The sequence below is a fragment of the Haplochromis burtoni genome, unplaced genomic scaffold (genome assembly GCF_018398535.1).
Source record: "Haplochromis burtoni strain Fernald_Lab_line unplaced genomic scaffold, NCSU_Asbu1 Contig_131, whole genome shotgun sequence".
Classification (NCBI taxonomy): domain Eukaryota; kingdom Metazoa; phylum Chordata; class Actinopteri; order Cichliformes; family Cichlidae; genus Haplochromis; species Haplochromis burtoni.
Window position 1 is genome coordinate 204,747 of NW_024582492.1, and position 17,257 is coordinate 222,003.

The 17,257-nt window shown below is 38.7% G+C and overlaps 1 protein-coding gene across 3 annotated transcripts; it reads right to left on the bottom strand.

Moving 5' to 3' along the window:
* Window positions 1–235: 235 nt before the first annotated feature.
* LOC102304892 (sodium- and chloride-dependent GABA transporter 2) lies at window positions 236–17,115 on the bottom strand. 3 transcript variants are annotated; one of them, XM_005930280.3, is made up of 16 exons: window positions 16,987–17,095; window positions 16,571–16,723; window positions 16,295–16,429; window positions 15,833–15,973; window positions 15,604–15,718; window positions 12,935–12,982; window positions 12,160–12,289; window positions 11,345–11,479; window positions 9,666–9,769; window positions 9,437–9,561; window positions 8,901–9,013; window positions 8,688–8,825; window positions 8,363–8,465; window positions 5,268–5,368; window positions 2,402–2,548; window positions 236–2,170 (listed from the first exon to the last, which is right to left on the bottom strand). In XM_005930280.3, exons 2-16 carry the CDS (start codon window positions 16,656–16,658, stop codon window positions 2,003–2,005), a joined length of 1,791 nt encoding a protein of 596 aa, XP_005930342.1. In that variant the 5' UTR covers window positions 16,659–16,723; window positions 16,987–17,095; the 3' UTR covers window positions 236–2,002. The 3 variants fall into 3 exon arrangements, with proteins under 3 accessions (XP_005930342.1, XP_042080116.1, XP_005930341.1); XM_042224182.1 differs by lacking the exon at window positions 16,987–17,095 and adding an exon at window positions 16,808–16,974; XM_005930279.3 differs by having other exon boundaries at window positions 298–2,170; window positions 16,571–16,771; window positions 16,987–17,115.
* Window positions 17,116–17,257: the final 142 nt, after the last annotated feature.

Genomic DNA, 17,257 nt, shown 5'->3' on the forward strand with positions numbered 1-17,257 from the left:
TATAAGCACAGATCTGTCAATATACAGTGCATTGATAAAAATATGGAACAATCATCTACAAGATTAGAACCACCGAGAGGCAACAATAAGAGCAAGGCACATATTAGAGAACAAGTTGCAATGTTCTTGGAAGAAATGCAAAGAAAAGCCTTGGTCAGAATAGAGTCCATGTGTGAGTGGTCTGGGTGATGAGGGTTGCTCAGACCATGGCTGAAACTGCTGAGGTGAGTGGGCAGGGGTGGGGTGTGAGGAGGTAGTATTTACTGACAGTCTAAATGGCCCAGTGGAAGAAGCTGTTTGTTAGTCTGGAGACGTGAGACCTGATTTGCCTGAGGCGCCGACCAGAGGGGAACGGACCAATCAGGTGGTGGGTGGGGTGCAAGGGGTCACCTATAATGGCCCTGGTTTTCCTGAGACAGGCAGAGGGCAGCCAATTCATTTTTGGGCAGTGTTAATTACCCTGCACTTCCTGTTCACAGTTGTGGCCGCTTCAACCCACACATCCAGGCAGTAGGAGCGCATGCTCTCCACTGAGGAGCCGTAGAGGCCCAGCAGCATCTTCTGGTCTAGGTTATTCTAGACCGCTGCTGGGCCTTCTTTACAAGGTTGTTGGTGTTGTGGATCCAGAGGAGATTGATGGAGATGTGGGTGCCCAGAAACCTGAAGGCAGAGACAGATTCTCCATTCATATTGGGAGGGGAGTGGTTCTTTTGTTTTAAAGACGTTTTAAAGACGTTCAGCTTCAGGTTAATTTCTGAGCACCAGTGGGACAAGTTCTCTACGCAGTCTCATCTCCATCATTGATGAGCCCAACCACGGTTGTGTCATTGGCATACTTGACAATGATGTTGGTTAGGTGGGTTGGTGCGCAGTCATAGGTGTACAAGGCGTACAGTGGGGGGGCTAGGAGTGGAGACCTGCCGGGATCCGATGCTGAGTGACACTCAGGAGTGAGGGTCATTTTATGTCAGTGTAGGACGAGCGGGGGGGACTGAGGGTGACGAGAGGTGGAAGACAACTGGGCGGAATTGTCAGTTAATTGAATGCCAGTTTGGATCACACAGATGAATGAGCATGGCATAATGACAGAGCATTAGCACATTTGCTAGTCACACACATCCAGTGCCATCACACATCAACGCTGCATTATTGCCTTCTTGTAACCACAGACATGCGTGACAAAAAAACACGGTAGGAAGATAAATGTAATGCTTTTTTTTTCTTGATACAAAACAGGAAATGTGAGTTTAATTGATTAAACTGACTTGCATAGAATAGACTGGGATATTTAGCGTGTTGATATGTTATATTGTCATTGCTTGCACAAGCTACAACCACATAAAACACAAAATCATCCATATCTGTCCACTTTTATTGATTGATTTGACAGATTGCAATATTTGCAAAAATTTAAAAAATGGTTTACAAAATAGCAACCTTTAAATTCATGAAAAAACTTACAGTTTATTACATACAGTAAAATAATCAAACAATTCATATTCAATGCAATTGGCCTTAATTTCACTGGATGTGAAAGTTCTGTATGTATATTGCATTTAATGAAGACAAGAAATTTGCATTTTTTTGGTAAAAATAGACCAGAACTCAAATTAAGACGTGTTTTAATGCATTATAGTTTAATGTGACATGGCACAGATTTTGCATGTCAAAGTTGAGGTGTTATGAGGTGCAGGTCACAGGGGATAATTTATACGTAAGCTAAACTATTATTCCTCATGACTCCATAAGTGTTACAAAAAGCACAATGTTAAATCAGCAGAGTGCTCTTTTAATCCAGTTACAGTATGCAGGATTAGAGGTATACAGGTACATGTACAATGCAAAGGACTCTGTTATTCATAAGCAAAAGAGTAGTAAGGTAAAAACTCATGTTAACAAAAGAACAAACAAATACCCCTGAAGACCCTTAAGATATAATCATTTATATAAAAGGAATATTTTTTTCTTAATAGGTGAAAATATAAACTTTCATCAGCAAACATCAAGCACTACCAGGTTCTTCCATTACCAGCTTGTCTTCTCTATACTCCACCCTCATGTTTGGCTGCCCCTGTGCCTTGACTATGACATAATTAAACAATGTGAGCCCTGGGTTATGTGGCCGACTCTGGCGCAGGTCACTGGATGGTGTACTCATGTTTTCAGGATCCTGATTGTTTTTAGAGAAATGCAATTAATGTAATGAGCTAGTCACACAATAGAAGAATCTTACAAGTGCTGAAAAATACTGCTTTAGCTTTATCCTAGTTAATAATTTGTATTAAAAAATATTTTATTATAGTGATAACACATTTCATTTTCGATGCCTTTTAAAACACTCAAGGTCACCTTATATAGAAGAGTTAAAGAAATAAATACAAGAAAATCTGAGTTCACTCACCCTATATAGTGAGACCAGAATGAATACTGGGATGCATATCAGGGGTGTAAGAACAAGCAGAGAGCCCAGTGTGACTCCCCAGGTGCCAGGCTCAAACCCATATACAACAAGAGGATGACTTTGCACCAGGTTATACAGCAATGTAAGCTAGGGGATAGGAGAGAGTCAAGTTAGAAAGACAGACAGCAGAACAAATGCGGTACCGCTGCAGCATAGATGAAACAAGATTAACATTCATTTGGAATCATGTTTCAGGTGATTCTACAAATGTAAGTCAATTTTTCACTCACTTTTAGCTTTGTTTTTGGTCCTAACATCCTATTGGCCTATCCATCTATATGAGTACATGGCTGTCAGTGGAAGAATTAGTTTTTAATTTACAGTTAGGTCCATTATTTGTTGGATTAAAACACCTTTTTTGTTGTTTTGCCACTGTACACCACCATAGTAGATTTGAAATCAAAGTACAGACTTTGAGCTTTTAATTCAAGGGGGTTTGTTATCTGGTCGGGAATTAAAGCCATTTTTATCGACAGTTTCCCATTTGTAGATGCTTACATTAATTGGGTGACAATGACAAGCTTTTTTGTGGATTAAAAAACTAAAATAAAATATCAGTTTGCATATGTGAGTTTTAATTTGTATCATATTTGCTACACCCAGCCTTTTTTGATGTTATTTATTATTTTTAAAATGTGCTTTCTTTTTTTGGGGGGGATACCGTTAATGTTGTAGAGCTCTAAAAAACTGAATATCAAATGTTTATATTACATTTGCCATTACAAGGTTAAAAAAAAGAAATGCACTTGTATCACAAAGGTAAAAATACAGAGAATGGAACAAACATTATCTGAAGCATACCATATCATATATACCATACCAATTGAGTTAATGTTTTGGCATCGATATGTATGGCAGCCAGAGGAACTGAATAACCAAGTGTTAAGTGAAGACAGAAGTAGCAGGAAGAATTCTCAAGTCTATAGGACTGTACTCTCAGCTTAGATTCAGCCTAAATGCTGCAAACCTCTCAGTGCCCAAATGACCATATTGCAAAAGCAACCCAAGAGTTTCTCAAGGCAAAGAATTTATTCTTCACTGACAAAGTCAGTCACATGATCTCAGCCCAAAAAAGAGCATGCTTTTCATTTTCAAGTCAAAACTGAAAGCGGACAGACCCCCAAACAAAAAGCAACTGAAAGTAGCTTCACCTCAAGGGACGAAACAGCATTTGCTGATGCCCATATCTTCTAGGCTTCAGGCAGTTATTGACTGCAAAGGATTTTTTTATCCAAGTATTAAAAATAATCCCCATATTTGCAATTATGTTAGCTTATCCAATTTACTTTTAGCTGCTGAAAATATTGTATGAACAGTTCATATAATAGTTTCCCTTGAAATGAAGCTGAAAGTCTGCACTTCAATCACATCTTGATTGTTTGATTTCAAATCCACTGTGGTGGGCGAGAGAACAAAAGCTACAAAAACTGTCCTTGTTCAACAAATTATGGACCTAACTGTATGAACCAAATGTGCACAAGTAAAACCAGCTAACTGCTTTTTCTGAAAGTGTAATTTTATTATCAAGTGAAAATAAAAAAGATTATGAAAAAATCAAATAAACACTTTGATATTCCCATTTAATCTGCCTTAATCTGCCCACGTTGTGTCACAAGAAAGTTAGTTGGACCTTATAAGATGCCAGCAAATACACTGTGGTGGTAGCTGATTAAATAATGAATGTAATCTTATCTGCAGTATAGCATTATGTTAGCAATCCCACTACAACAGTGACTGGACACACCTCCTTAAGCAGGTCAAGGCACAGAACACATCCATCCCAGTAATGCAAAGGACTGCACTGAGGATTAAACATGCTCAGGTGCAGCACACATCACCAAATGTGTGACTACATGTGACTGTAGTCAGCTCATTTTCATTGAGAGCTGAAAACAGTTGTCTGATGCAGCAGATATCAACACTTTGAAAGCTGTGACAGAGAATCAAAACACAGGCCAACCATAGCGTGAGCTGAAAATCAGTCTGCAGCTCCATGAAGAAGGGAGGTCCAGACTTGAAATATAATTCTCTGGAGATTTCACATAGTTTCATTGTCTTCTAAGATTCATTTGATGCTTTGTGATTATAAAATCACTGCCTCCAACTCTGAAATTACATTGTGCTGATCACGTCTGCAATGACAGGATGTTCACGTAAAAGCATGAGCCTCACTTTCTCCTTCCCGTATGTGTATTTATGCGGGATACTATGGGAAGATTTAATTGGATCTCTTGCTCATGTTTGTGCAGGTAATGCCTTCTGGATTTTTTTTATGGAAAAATACAATACATAATATGACTTCCTGTGTATTACAGAATTTTCAAGAACTTTATACTCCAGCTTTTGGTGCGTAAAATGAAAAACTAGTGTTTTATTTGTCTGTGTATTTCACAGCTGAAAGATTATGAATTTCTCTAACCAAGCTAGCCAACATTACCCTATACCATCTTGATAAAGAGTGAAGTGTTAGGTTAATTTCCGATGCAAAAGCGTTAAGCTTGGGACTTTAAAAACCAATGAATGATGTCATAATGGATATGTCCATCTGTTATATATAGTCCATGAGTTCACTGGCAGTTAGTTCACTTCCCCAACAATCGTATCTGTACCTGACAAATGTAATCTGCGTGCAGTAAAGCAACCAAAAACTGGTTGTCAGAATTAGTAACAGGTATAAAACAATGAATATGAATAAAAAGATGAGAGGAAATTGGCATTAAAGCAGAGATCCAGTGTGAAAGACAGAACAAAGGCACAAAGCAAATGAATCAGATTAAAGAGATATGATACAGGAGTGAAGACTCACCCCGCAAATGAGCGGCGTGATGAACAGCCAGCAGTACTTCAGCATAGGGAACGGATGATACCCAATCATGTCTTCAATGTTGTCATAGAAACGGTCTGCGCCTGTAACATGCACAGCAATACAAGGGAAACAGAACTGTTTCAGTTTTACAGGAACTGCTCTAACATTTCATGAATATAATGAGGAGTTGAAGTTTCATCTTAACTCCTTACTTTCACTTTAACATTTAGACATAGTTACTAATTACTGTTCTGTTCCAGCTTTAAACCACAATGTATGATCAAAAGTTAGTTCGACAGTTGATATAACATGTTTGTGATGATATGCTATGTTTGGTTTTCACTAAGAATGGCGCAGTGCATCATGAACAAACGTCTCAACTTTGGTCTTATCTGTCAAAGGACATTGTTCCAATTAATAACTGACATTTGATTAGCAGCTCCTGACTCTACTTACTTATGGAAACGTTCTTTTTCACATTGCAATAAATATCCCCCAGTAATATCAATACATCTTGATATACTAATTACTACAGTTTATAAAAGTAGCCTATGAAAAATCCAGTCACAATGGATTTTGCAATACAACATCACTAACACAAATGCTTATCTATGATGATTCAGTACATGAGGAAGGAGGGGGAAAGAACAACAAACAAATCAACAAACATCACGAAATAAAACTCAAAATGACTGAATTTAAAAAAATACGTTTTCCAAATGAGAAGAAAATGACAACGCATGGGACAGCAGTGTATAGGTTAATGAGGAGCTGAGTAGGAGGAGTTCAATTGGAGATGAAGATTCGAAAGCAGCTCACCTTCATTTGCTACCGAAAGAGGCAGAGACATTTAAAAACAGGAGTAAAGTTCTATGAGATTGGAAAGTAGACGATCTGCAGAATGGAGAGACATCCACATATTGATTTTCTTGGAAAATGCATAATAGCTGAAGAATTTGCCAAACCTACTTAGGAAGGCAGACACAGCTCCATGAATGATACAGTAATCAACCTTGAAACTAACTACAACTTTACAGAGGCAGAAAGAGAGTGTCCTCGCACTATGCTGTGTTGAGTATCTCAATACTGTGTAGACTCACTTTGAAGAATAAGGGAGGCCAATTGAATGAATAAACAGCTAACAAAAAAGGGGGAAGGGGAAGAAACACATCAATATCTCCATGTGCTTCAGCAGAGTATGATAATACCAAAGAACAAGCAGTTCAGGAAATTGAAAAAATCTTTTCAGTCATAATTAGTTTCAGTCTCATGAAAGAAAACTGCCTGGATCCATAAAATACAGAGACTCTGAGAAGTGAAAATAAACCAGAAAAAAGACAAAAGATATGATCTATTGTACACTAATGACTTTATGATAAGTCTTAATAACTAGCTATACAATCATGTCATGACACTTTTGTATATGACTTTCAACATTAATCAAAAGTGCATGCAGTCACATCTACTGATCTGCTTGCACCAGATAACGACTGTACATTTGTCAAATGTGTCTTTTAAAAATACTACAAAATACAACATTGGCAAAAGGTAAGATTCAAAGTGATAGACTCTAACAGAGAAGACATCAAATCAAACAACAAATGTGACATATCAGAGCAGTGCTGGGAGCATTATGTATCACCAGAGTGAAAGAAGCACAAACAAGAAAGATGAAATCACGAGTGTGTAAGTCTGGCTTTTATATTTTTTGTGACCTTTGGGGCCCAATCAGTGATGGGCCCCAAAGGCATGCCTGAATAAAGCCGTAAGTGGGTGTGTACAGTACTCTGCAAAAGACTTGAGCCAAGACTTGGGCATCAGCAATATCTTGTCAGGAACCTGGCAAAGATGCTGGTGGCACTGTGGCAAGCTTTCTTATCATGTCTTTAAGTAGTCTTTAGGAATAGTTCTCCAGGCTTCTTGAAGGATATTCAAATTTTTTCTTTGCATGTTGGATGATCTCTTTCACAATAATCCCGCACTTCTTCAGTAATGCTTAGATCCGAGCTCTGGGGACCAATCTTGACTGATACGAGTGTTCCATTGTGTGTTTCTTCTGCAAAATCTGTTTTCAATTTTGACAAGATCTTCAACACCACTGGCTAAAATGCATCCAAACCACAAAAAAGCCTCTAGCCTGTTAAAACTGGTTCGTTGTTAAGTTGTCTGTTATGTGTAGACATAACACATATTCATCCCTTGAGTATAACGCATTTTGTTTTTGTTTTTTGCTAGAATGATTTATAGGTCAGTGTTAAGTGCCAACAACGTGTTAACAACAACAACAAAAAAACATACCTCTGAAAATGGTCAGATATAAAAGCTGGACTGAAAATGAGTGAAAAACCAGCTGGTGTCCAAAGAAAGCCTGGAGAACTATCGTTCAAGAACCACTTTACAAAATTACAAGAACGTCTGGCATCTTGGAAGCAAAATATAAATTGATGAGGAGTGGCCCAAGACTTTTACACAGTACTTGTGTTTAAAATGAATAACTGTAGTCAGTGAGCCTCACTGTCAGTGAACATTGTTATATATACTCCATTCCCCATTCATGTTAAAAGTTATCTAGCTTTAACCATGTGCAGTAGCAGAAGTAAAATTAAATAATATTAGACATAAATAAACACACAATACTCTTATCCCTACATCATCACTAAAATGTCACTTTTAATGCTGGTCCTATAGCTGTTTTAATTTTACTTTGGACAGACCCCAACAACTGTTTCAAAGTTGGTCCCTAAAAGATATGCTTATAAAGATGGAGATAAAACGATTCTGCTGATGAAACAAAGGCTCTGTATGAATTGCATAAGCTAACTAGATATAATAAAGTTCTTTTCTGTAGCTACTGTGGATGTACTGCAGTACTGATGATGTTGATATTCTAAAGATAAATCGATAAATCACATATTCCTATTATTTAGGTTATTAGTAAGACTTACTAATAAAGAGCTAAATTAGTATGCTTTAATGCAAAAACATTTTTACATTTAGAGAAAAATACTTTGAGAAACAATTCAAAGAACTTAGAGGAAGATAATTACTTTTGCATGGATAAATTCTGCAGCACTAGTTTAGAGCCAATAACTTACCATATACCCAGCCAATAACAATGGTCTCTGCGCAAGCAATAAATAGGAGGCTGGTTCCACTTGGACCATATGTGTCAACCAGCTGGAAGAGGACGATCCCGCCCTGAAACAAGAAGAGAAAAATTTTAAAAAAAAAAACCTTCTGATAAAACTGTCAGAAGGGCTGTTTTCTCCTTGTCTGTTTTTAATGTCACCATTATCAGAAACCTATACGTGCAACATGAAATGGAAAAAGCTTTAACTACTAGAGAATACGCGACCTTAACAGAACAGTTCACTTTCCTACTTTATTTCAACAAGTGCTGATAGTGCACAACCAGCTTACTTCAGTAATGAAGGGCAGCCCCAAACAGAAGCAAACAATAGCGATGACCAGAACCAATATCTCTCTGGCACACGGCCTCCTCAGATAACGTGGAAACAGGTCAGTGAGGGCTGTGGCCAGGCTCTCCACACACACAAACTATGAACACAGAACTGAAGATTAGCTTATTTTGATTTTGATCTGATCCTGGGCATTGTGCATTGCATACAATACCTGACTATCTAGGCCGAGCAAAAGGAGCATGAAGAAGAACAGCACAGCCCAAAAGGACGAACCAGGAAGCAACGACAGAGCTGTAGGATAGGCAATGAAGGCTAAACCAGGACCTGTATGAAGAATGTGAATGCATCTATTAAAACATGACATGCGCATTCCAGGGCGTTGTTAAGGTCATAGCTTTAAGCTGTACCTGAGTTTGGAGTCTTAGAGATGAAATAATCCCAGATTTAATGCAAAAAAAAGGTAAACAAATTATAGACAGACACAAATAAGTAAGTGGTCATTTTGTGGGAAAAACTGTATCTCCTCATCTTTTGAGACACTACATTCCCAAAGAGGAAAAAAGAAGAAGAAGAAAAAACAGCATCACAACCCTCTGACTCTATCTGAACAGAAAGTGACATCTTGTGGGCATTGGATGAATTAAAACTTTAACGCACAAAAACTAAAGACAGCATGTTTACAAGAATAATTTATCAGGTAATTATTTAGGAAACTCTATTTTACTTCCTTGTATGCAATTATCTTACCACCAGCTGAAATGTCTTCCAATGAAATGTTAAGGTCCTGAGCCATGAATCCCAGCACTGAGAATACAGCAAAGCCTGCAAAGATACTGGTGGCACTGTTCAGACAGCACAGTGCCAAACAATCCCTGGAACAGGACAGAGAGACAAGCCAAAAGTATCGAAAAATTAAAAAAAAAAACCAAAAAAAAAAACAATAAATGTGATGATGTCTGCCTTTAAGGAGGCTGACCTGTAGCAGTTGTTGTTGTATTTGTTGTAGCTCCCCAGAGCCGTCAGCACTCCCTGACAAACAGCATAGGAGAAGAACACCTGAGTCCCTGCATCACGCCACACCTGGAGAGGGACAAGATTTCTGACATGTTTTGAAGCTGAAATTGTTAAAATAACTGAAGGCATTTCAGATCCAGTAGATTAAGAGCTGTTTTTTTGTGTTTTGATATATAAATTACCCAGGTATACAGCATTTGCATATTCCTGCTTTGCTGTTACCCTGTCATAAATTACAACTACATGAGACAGCGTGCACGTTGAGGCTTGTGAATGTGGGCAGGCTTGTTTTCACTATTGCCTATCTGCAGGCTACAGTCGTGACAGCATCTGGATAACATTAGAGACGCCACAGCTCTGGCTTGCTCATGATAGACCTGGCAAGGCTCCAAAGCTATATAGAGGCCTCTACTCTGACCCAGTGGTGGGCTTGGTTTATTCCCTGCCTTGGGTCAGAAATGGAAGTCTGAGACTGTGGCAAATGATCTTTACATCTTATTCTGGACAAAGAAGGAATTGTTATGTCCCTGGAATTAATTATATTTTGAAGTTCTCTGAGCTTCTCCGCGTACATATTCAAACACGCACACTGACACGGAGACAAAAGGAGACACATTCACACAATAAACAGACTGCAGATGTGGGCCAGAACTGAACCACTCCTCTGCAGTGCACGTGAAAACAGACAATCGCACGCTAAAGCAAGTCTAGAAACTAGAACGACTAGATCTGCTTCCAAGACCATCTGGCACTGCATAAATCTGCCCTGTAACTATAAGCGCTTTCACCTGCACCTCTCCAAAACATTATTTTCACACGTTTTCCCACACTGCATTGGGGCTATTGGGTTCCTACAAGGGTAGCAATACTTTGTCTTCTAACTCAAACGGTCACATGTGACATGACCAGATCGTTCCCCTGATTTACACGATTCTTCTTTCTGAGATAGTAACACAGCAACTGAGGCAAACAGACAAAGACTGGACAGGAGAGAGATGAGAAAACAACCGATAAAAGCAAACACCAAAGGGCTTCAACTCAGACTAGGGTGGAGAGGGCTGAAGACCTGCAGGACCCGAACAACCAAGTGTCGTAGTGACAGAACATCCTAAAAAATACAGAATGAAGATTAAGTGTGCTGTTTAAACGCAAATATAAATTAGATTCACTGACTCAGCTTACAAAAGATACTTTTTTGCAAGGTAAAAATAATATTTAAACAGGTTACTTCAGGCCCTTATTTACATTCCTTTATGAGGAAGATGTATATGTTTTACTGAAGATCATCTTTGGGTTGCTTTTCCTGTTAAGGCTATGTCTTGGGACCGGAAATAGAAGTCACGGCAAAGAAAATGGAGGGGGAGGGGTGCATAACTGAGGATAACAGGACTTTGTATTCATCCTGTTAGAGCGGAGAGAAATCCAACAGACAGTGTTGTGTTGAGAAATGAAGACAGGCAGATGATGATCTGGTTGTTGATGACTTTCAGTGCAGATGGAGAACTCGTTCTCACTCCATCCTTCACACTGCGGCTTTCAGATGATGGTAAAGTGGTCGTACTGTGTGCTGTGTTTGTGATTTTTGCATTCCACAACCAAACACTTCAACATAAACATTTGATAATCAGAGTGAGCTCTTACATCTGGATCACTAAGTCTGGTGAAGTCGGGCTTGAGGTAGTATTTCAGGCCCTCTCCAGCTCCTGGGAGCGTCACTCCACGGATGAAGAGCACAAAGAGCATCAAGTAGGGAAATGTAGCAGTGAAGTACACCACCTACAAACATATAAACGCAGGTTGTAGTTTTGCATACTTCTCATACACTTATCCGTTGGTTTAAAGTTGCACATGATTCGTTTTAGAATAAACAAAGCTATAAGCTGCAACTGTCTGGCAGTTCCTTTTGTAATGGAATTTTTGCCACCACCACCTCCTGCAGGAAAAACACTTCTCGTACACTGCCATGTGTTCCACTGTTTATACCGGATAGTCATTAACTTGGTTTTTATTGCTGTTTTGTCTTCATGTAATAGAAAGGGATAAAAGTCTGCGGCTAGAAGTGGGGTTAATGAGAACAGTAGGCCTGAGCCAGAAAAAGCACAGTTGGGGTCTGTAAAAACAACAGAGCTGAAGCAAAGAGTAAAATGCTGTCAGACGAGTGGGGGTAATATCTGTCTCGACAGCACATCAAATACATATTTCCTGGTTAATATTAACATAACTGTCACAAACACCCAAGAAATATCACACAAGCAAGCTAAAAGTGCTGACTGACAGCTTGTGCCACCTTTTTAATAGGGAAGGGTTTATAAGCTACATATTTTTGCAGACTGAGAATCCCTTCTTATCCACCGACCAAACGGGAAAAATGTAACACATCACTTTGCACACCATTATATAGCTTTAACAGGGACAGCTTTAACAGCTGATATCCTCCACGTTAAGGAAATGCTTACCTTTCCAGTTGTTTTGATTCCCTTCCAGATGCAGAAGTAACATATGATCCAGGCAAACATAAGACACAGAGCCAGATCCCAATGAATCTTACCCAAAGACATGTTTTCTGATATTCTTAACACACGGTTACTATGAAAAAAGAGACATGTGGGAACACATGAACACATGGATGCTCTCCAAATGCTGATGAATGCTCACTAAAACCCCCATTCTTAAAATCTTCTCCCACTGCAAATAAACAGATCCTCATATATACGTCAAAAGAACACCACCAAGCATCTCATCATGAATACGGATGTTGAAACTGCTCCCTGTTTATTTTTGGATGAATACGGTTTAGATTATAAATGGGCACAGCAAAGAGCACATATTGTTTTCATTATGGAGCACAGCGATTTCCCAGTATTTGTTCTCACACCAAATCAGGAGGTTATCATGTGAAAAGAGGCAGCCATGTTTCAACATGTCTAAAAGAGAGAGGAGCAAACAACTTTGAATGAGAGTTGGAAGTTCAATAAAAATGCTATTATTCAGTGCTATTATGTCTTTTGAGGAATGTAACTGGCTGCTTGTTTTATTTGGGTGGCCTCGGTTCAACTTATGTTGGCTCACTATCACACCGTGTTTTCTAACTCACAATTATTTTTTGATATCTGGGAAGCATTGAACGCTATTGTTGAGGAATTTTCCACCCAAAGACAAGCTAAATGGGGAATTTGACTGTCCAGCTCTTCTAATGTTCAAGGAAAATAAAAGTATGAGTGAGTTTCTAACCTCCAGAACTCCTCTTCTGGTGACGTGCTCATCAATATTGTTTCATTGCTGGAAAGAAAAAAAACAAGTGTATAAGGAGGGGTGAAATTAATCCTTTAACATTCTAACAGTTTCATAAAGACCACAAACACATTTATTTTCATAGTAAATGCATTTTTAATTTTAAGTGGATCTTATGTACTCAGTTTTGGCCTCAGATTTGTATTGTTCAATCATGCTTTGCATGATTCACAGTTTGAAATAATCCATATTTATCATAATGGGACTTGTTAAAAGCCTTTACTTCATCCTAACAAACAAGCAAAATGTTTGAGTTATTCTTGCTGTAATCGGAAATCTAATCAAAAAATAAGAATATAATAATTAAAATGTAATAATTCTAATGTTTAAACTTTTCAACCCACACTGTTTCTGCATGTGTGTGTGTGTATTTGTCTGTATTTCTTTCTGTGCAAATGTGACCTTGACCTCTGTGTGTGCATCTAAGGATCCAGCCTAAATAATTGTCTGTTGTCTGAACAACAAGATATGTCTCAAATCAGGCGATTGCACATCACACTAGGTGGTTGGTTGTTAACGTGGGATGTTGGTTGTCTCAGAGGATGTATAAAACCCTCTACAGATAACGATTAGGCATTTTTTCCTCCGGGCATCATTGAAGTGAGCAGATTAGAAGACCACTCAGTGGATTTATCCTTGTTTTTCCAACCCACTATGGATTCATTATCTTTGCTCTGCTCTGCTCACTACCGGAATCATAGATTGGGACTTAGAGGAAGTTTTGGGAACTTTGTAATGGGTTCTACCTCCTCAGAAAGAATTTATCTACATCCAGGGTGTTCTTTCTGTCCTCCACTAAAGCCCCATCAAAACTGGTAATGAGTTATTAGCAACAGTTTAGATTTCATTATTTTATATTTTAAAATGTGTTACTTTCTTGAAATGTTTAAAATTTAAACTGATTTTATTCTTAATAATCGATGAGCTGTTTGTTTTGCCCTTGTTAAATTGCTTAATAAAGTATCCCATCTGAAATTAAACTTAATTATGTGGACGTTCCCTTTGTGATTTTCTTTTTAAATGAAAAGGTAAAATTTGGGTATGAGTTTGAACATCTACTTTTGTGAGGATCTTATAGGTTATTCTAGCCTTTAAGAATTAACAGATCCCTGAGGCCACCTGTCCAGGTCACCAAAGTAAATTTTGTAGCAAATTTGCTGGCAAAACTGATTGTACCTTATTCAGGGTTGGTAGTGTGGTGCATCATCTAAACTATTGTGGTACTACCCCTAGGATCAGACACTCAGGCAATTTCAATGGAGACCTAGTCCAGACTTCTGTACAGAGGTAACTGGGATCTTAACAGGCTTTAAAGGGTGAAGTGACTTTTTGTGCACTATTGCGTTGAGATCTGGTGACTGTGGAGCCCATTCAAGTACAATGAACTTGCTGGCATCTTCAAGAACCCAGTTTAGAAAAATCTGAGCTTTGTGACATGGTGTGTCATTCTGAGGCTGCCATCTGAAGATGGGTACACTATGGTCACAAAGGGATGAACATTGTCAACTCAATACTCAGTAAGGCTGTGGCATTTAACTAATGCTCAGATGGTACCAAGGGGCCCCAAGTGTGCCAAGAAAATATCAAATTACACCACCAACAATAGCCTGCACAGGCTCACCAAATTTGGCAAGCCTGTGCAAATTGTAACCTCCATTTCCTGTTCTCAGCTGACAGGAGTGGCACCCTGTGTGGTCTTATGCAGTTGTAGCACATGTGCTATGTGTCAGAAAATAAGGAATAATAGGTCCACTTTAGTAAGAAATATCACATAAATGTCCAATCAATGAAGATAATAGGAATATCCAAAGCAGTGAATATAATAATGTAGAGAAGACGTTGCATTAAATATACCTTAAATGTGGCACATTTCAAACATTTGACATTAAACTAAAGCTTGACAAGTCCTTTAGATTTATTTGGTTGCTTTTTACCCTCATATTATCTTTATATTATCCCAAGGTAGGAGTAAGTAAGCATTTCCTACCCTGAAAAACATTTACAGTACATCTGGAAAGTATTCACAGTGCTTCGCTTGTCCTTTTAATTATGTTACAGCCTTATTCCAAAATGAATTCAATTATTTTTTTCACCTTAAAATGCTAAACACAATACCTCATAATGGCAAAGTGAGAGTAGTTTGCTTGTAATTCTTGGAAATTTGTTTTTTAAAAAAATAGGCATTTTTTACCTTTTTTGGACTGTGGAGCAGTGAAGATAGACAGGACAGTGAGGAGAGAGAGGGGAAGTCATGCAACAAAGGGCTGCAGGTTGTTTTGATAAATTTGTAAGAATTTCAAGCAAACGTTTTTCATTTTGTTATTATGGGGTGATGTGTGTAGCATTTCGATGTAAAACATGACTTTAATCCTTTTTGGAATAAGGCTGTAACATAACAAAACGTGGAGCAAGTGCCGTGAATGCTGTCCAGATGTTGCTGTAAAGCATGGGTGCGTTTCAGAGATGCTATTGTGCTGTTTAATCCCATGATTACTATTAACCTTTTCATAGTCAGACTCTTTTCAAGTCCACATAAAAAGAATTTCAGTTGAGCAGACAGAGTGGGGACAGTTCATTTGTACAACTCAGAAAAACAAAATGCAACTTACTAAGTTGTATTCTCATAGTAGTCCATTGAGGTGACGTTGTGTAAGAATGACCAGTTGGACCCGGCCTGAAACAGTTGGGGGTTTGCAAAGATGCTCATGCGACTGTGGCACGAGTCTAAGTGATTAAAGAAAGAGGGATAAAAGTGAGAATGTTAGCTGTTTTCTCTTAAGTCTTGAAAGAAAAATCACTGCTTATCAAATACAGATGGGTTTAAGCAAGCATTCTTACCAGAGTTCCACCAGTTGTCACATGTAGACCAGGGCAGGGGACTTTTGAAGGAGTTTATTAGGTAGAAGATAGCCCATGCCAAAACAATAATGTAGTATATGTTCAGATAGATCACAATCACTTGGGACGCAAACCCCACTCCTAGAGGACAAGTGACATTTTAGATAGTTAAAGGACATTTTTGGCTGCTGTCTTCTTTTCTTTTATGACAAGAAGACAGAAACATTATATAAAAGCAAGTCCCAGCACCATGCACGGTTAACAAATCCTCCCTTTTATGTAATTACGTTTGAAAGTTAGATAACACCTAAGTCAGCTACTGGATCTGAAGCTTGGAATATAGACTTAGCCTTCTATATGTGACTTTCTTTACTGCTAACTGCTACACTATTGTTTTTGCAATTTCCACAAAGAAAGCGCTGTCAGAAATATGCAGTTCCTAAATGTGAGCCTTGTTTTTACCCTGAAACATGGGACATATCTTCCTCCAGGCAGTCACCCCACCCTCACTCGTGTACTGTCCCAGCGCTGTCTCCAAGAAAAACACGGGGATGCCACAGAAGAAGAGGAACACGCAGTAGGGGATGAGGAAGACACCTAAAATTATAGACACAAACTATTTCATCAGCAGGTGGGTTTGTTTTTTTGTTTCTTTTTTTGATTTTTTTAATGAAGGATCCTTATCTATTAGTTGAATGTTTCCATCAGAACAACTCTCCCACAAACAGAACCTCTCACCTCCTCCGTTCTTGAAGCACAGGTAGGGGAAACGCCAAACATTTCCGAGGCCAATTATTTCACCAGCCATAGAGAGTATGAACTCCATGTTGTTGGCCCATTTTTCCCTCGACAGAGCCCCATCCTCAGGAGCCTGTTTTTCTGCCTCAGAGTCTGCAGCAGGAACATTCCCGGTTGTTTCCTCAGTCATGGTCTTTCTGTCTTTTGTACAGCATTTAAATAAATATCATGGCATACCTGTTATATTCTCCCCGTCTTTCTTGCATGCATGCAAATATAGATCATGAGCTTTGTAATTTAACTGATGAGCCTCACATTTGCCCTAATAACGATTATTAAAGAGAAAAAGGCACAAAAAAATAGCATTTAATTTTTTCCTCCACTTTCTCATCGAGATTTGAATTGATGCCACTTACCAGTGAGCTTGTAGCGAGCGCCACAGTGAAATTCCTCGACTGTATGAGCGAAGTTTGCAGGAAGGTTCTATTCTATTTTCTATTGAGGGGTGTGCCCTGAAGGATAAGTAGCCACACACGCTCTGGATGCGCCATCCCTACGAAAATGCTCGTGGATTACTCAAACGTCTCAACAAGCGGCGTAATGTCACACACATGCACACAACAGCCATCTCAGTGCGTGTGTTATGCACAAGTAATTGCAGAAATTGCACTTATTGTCATCAGATGG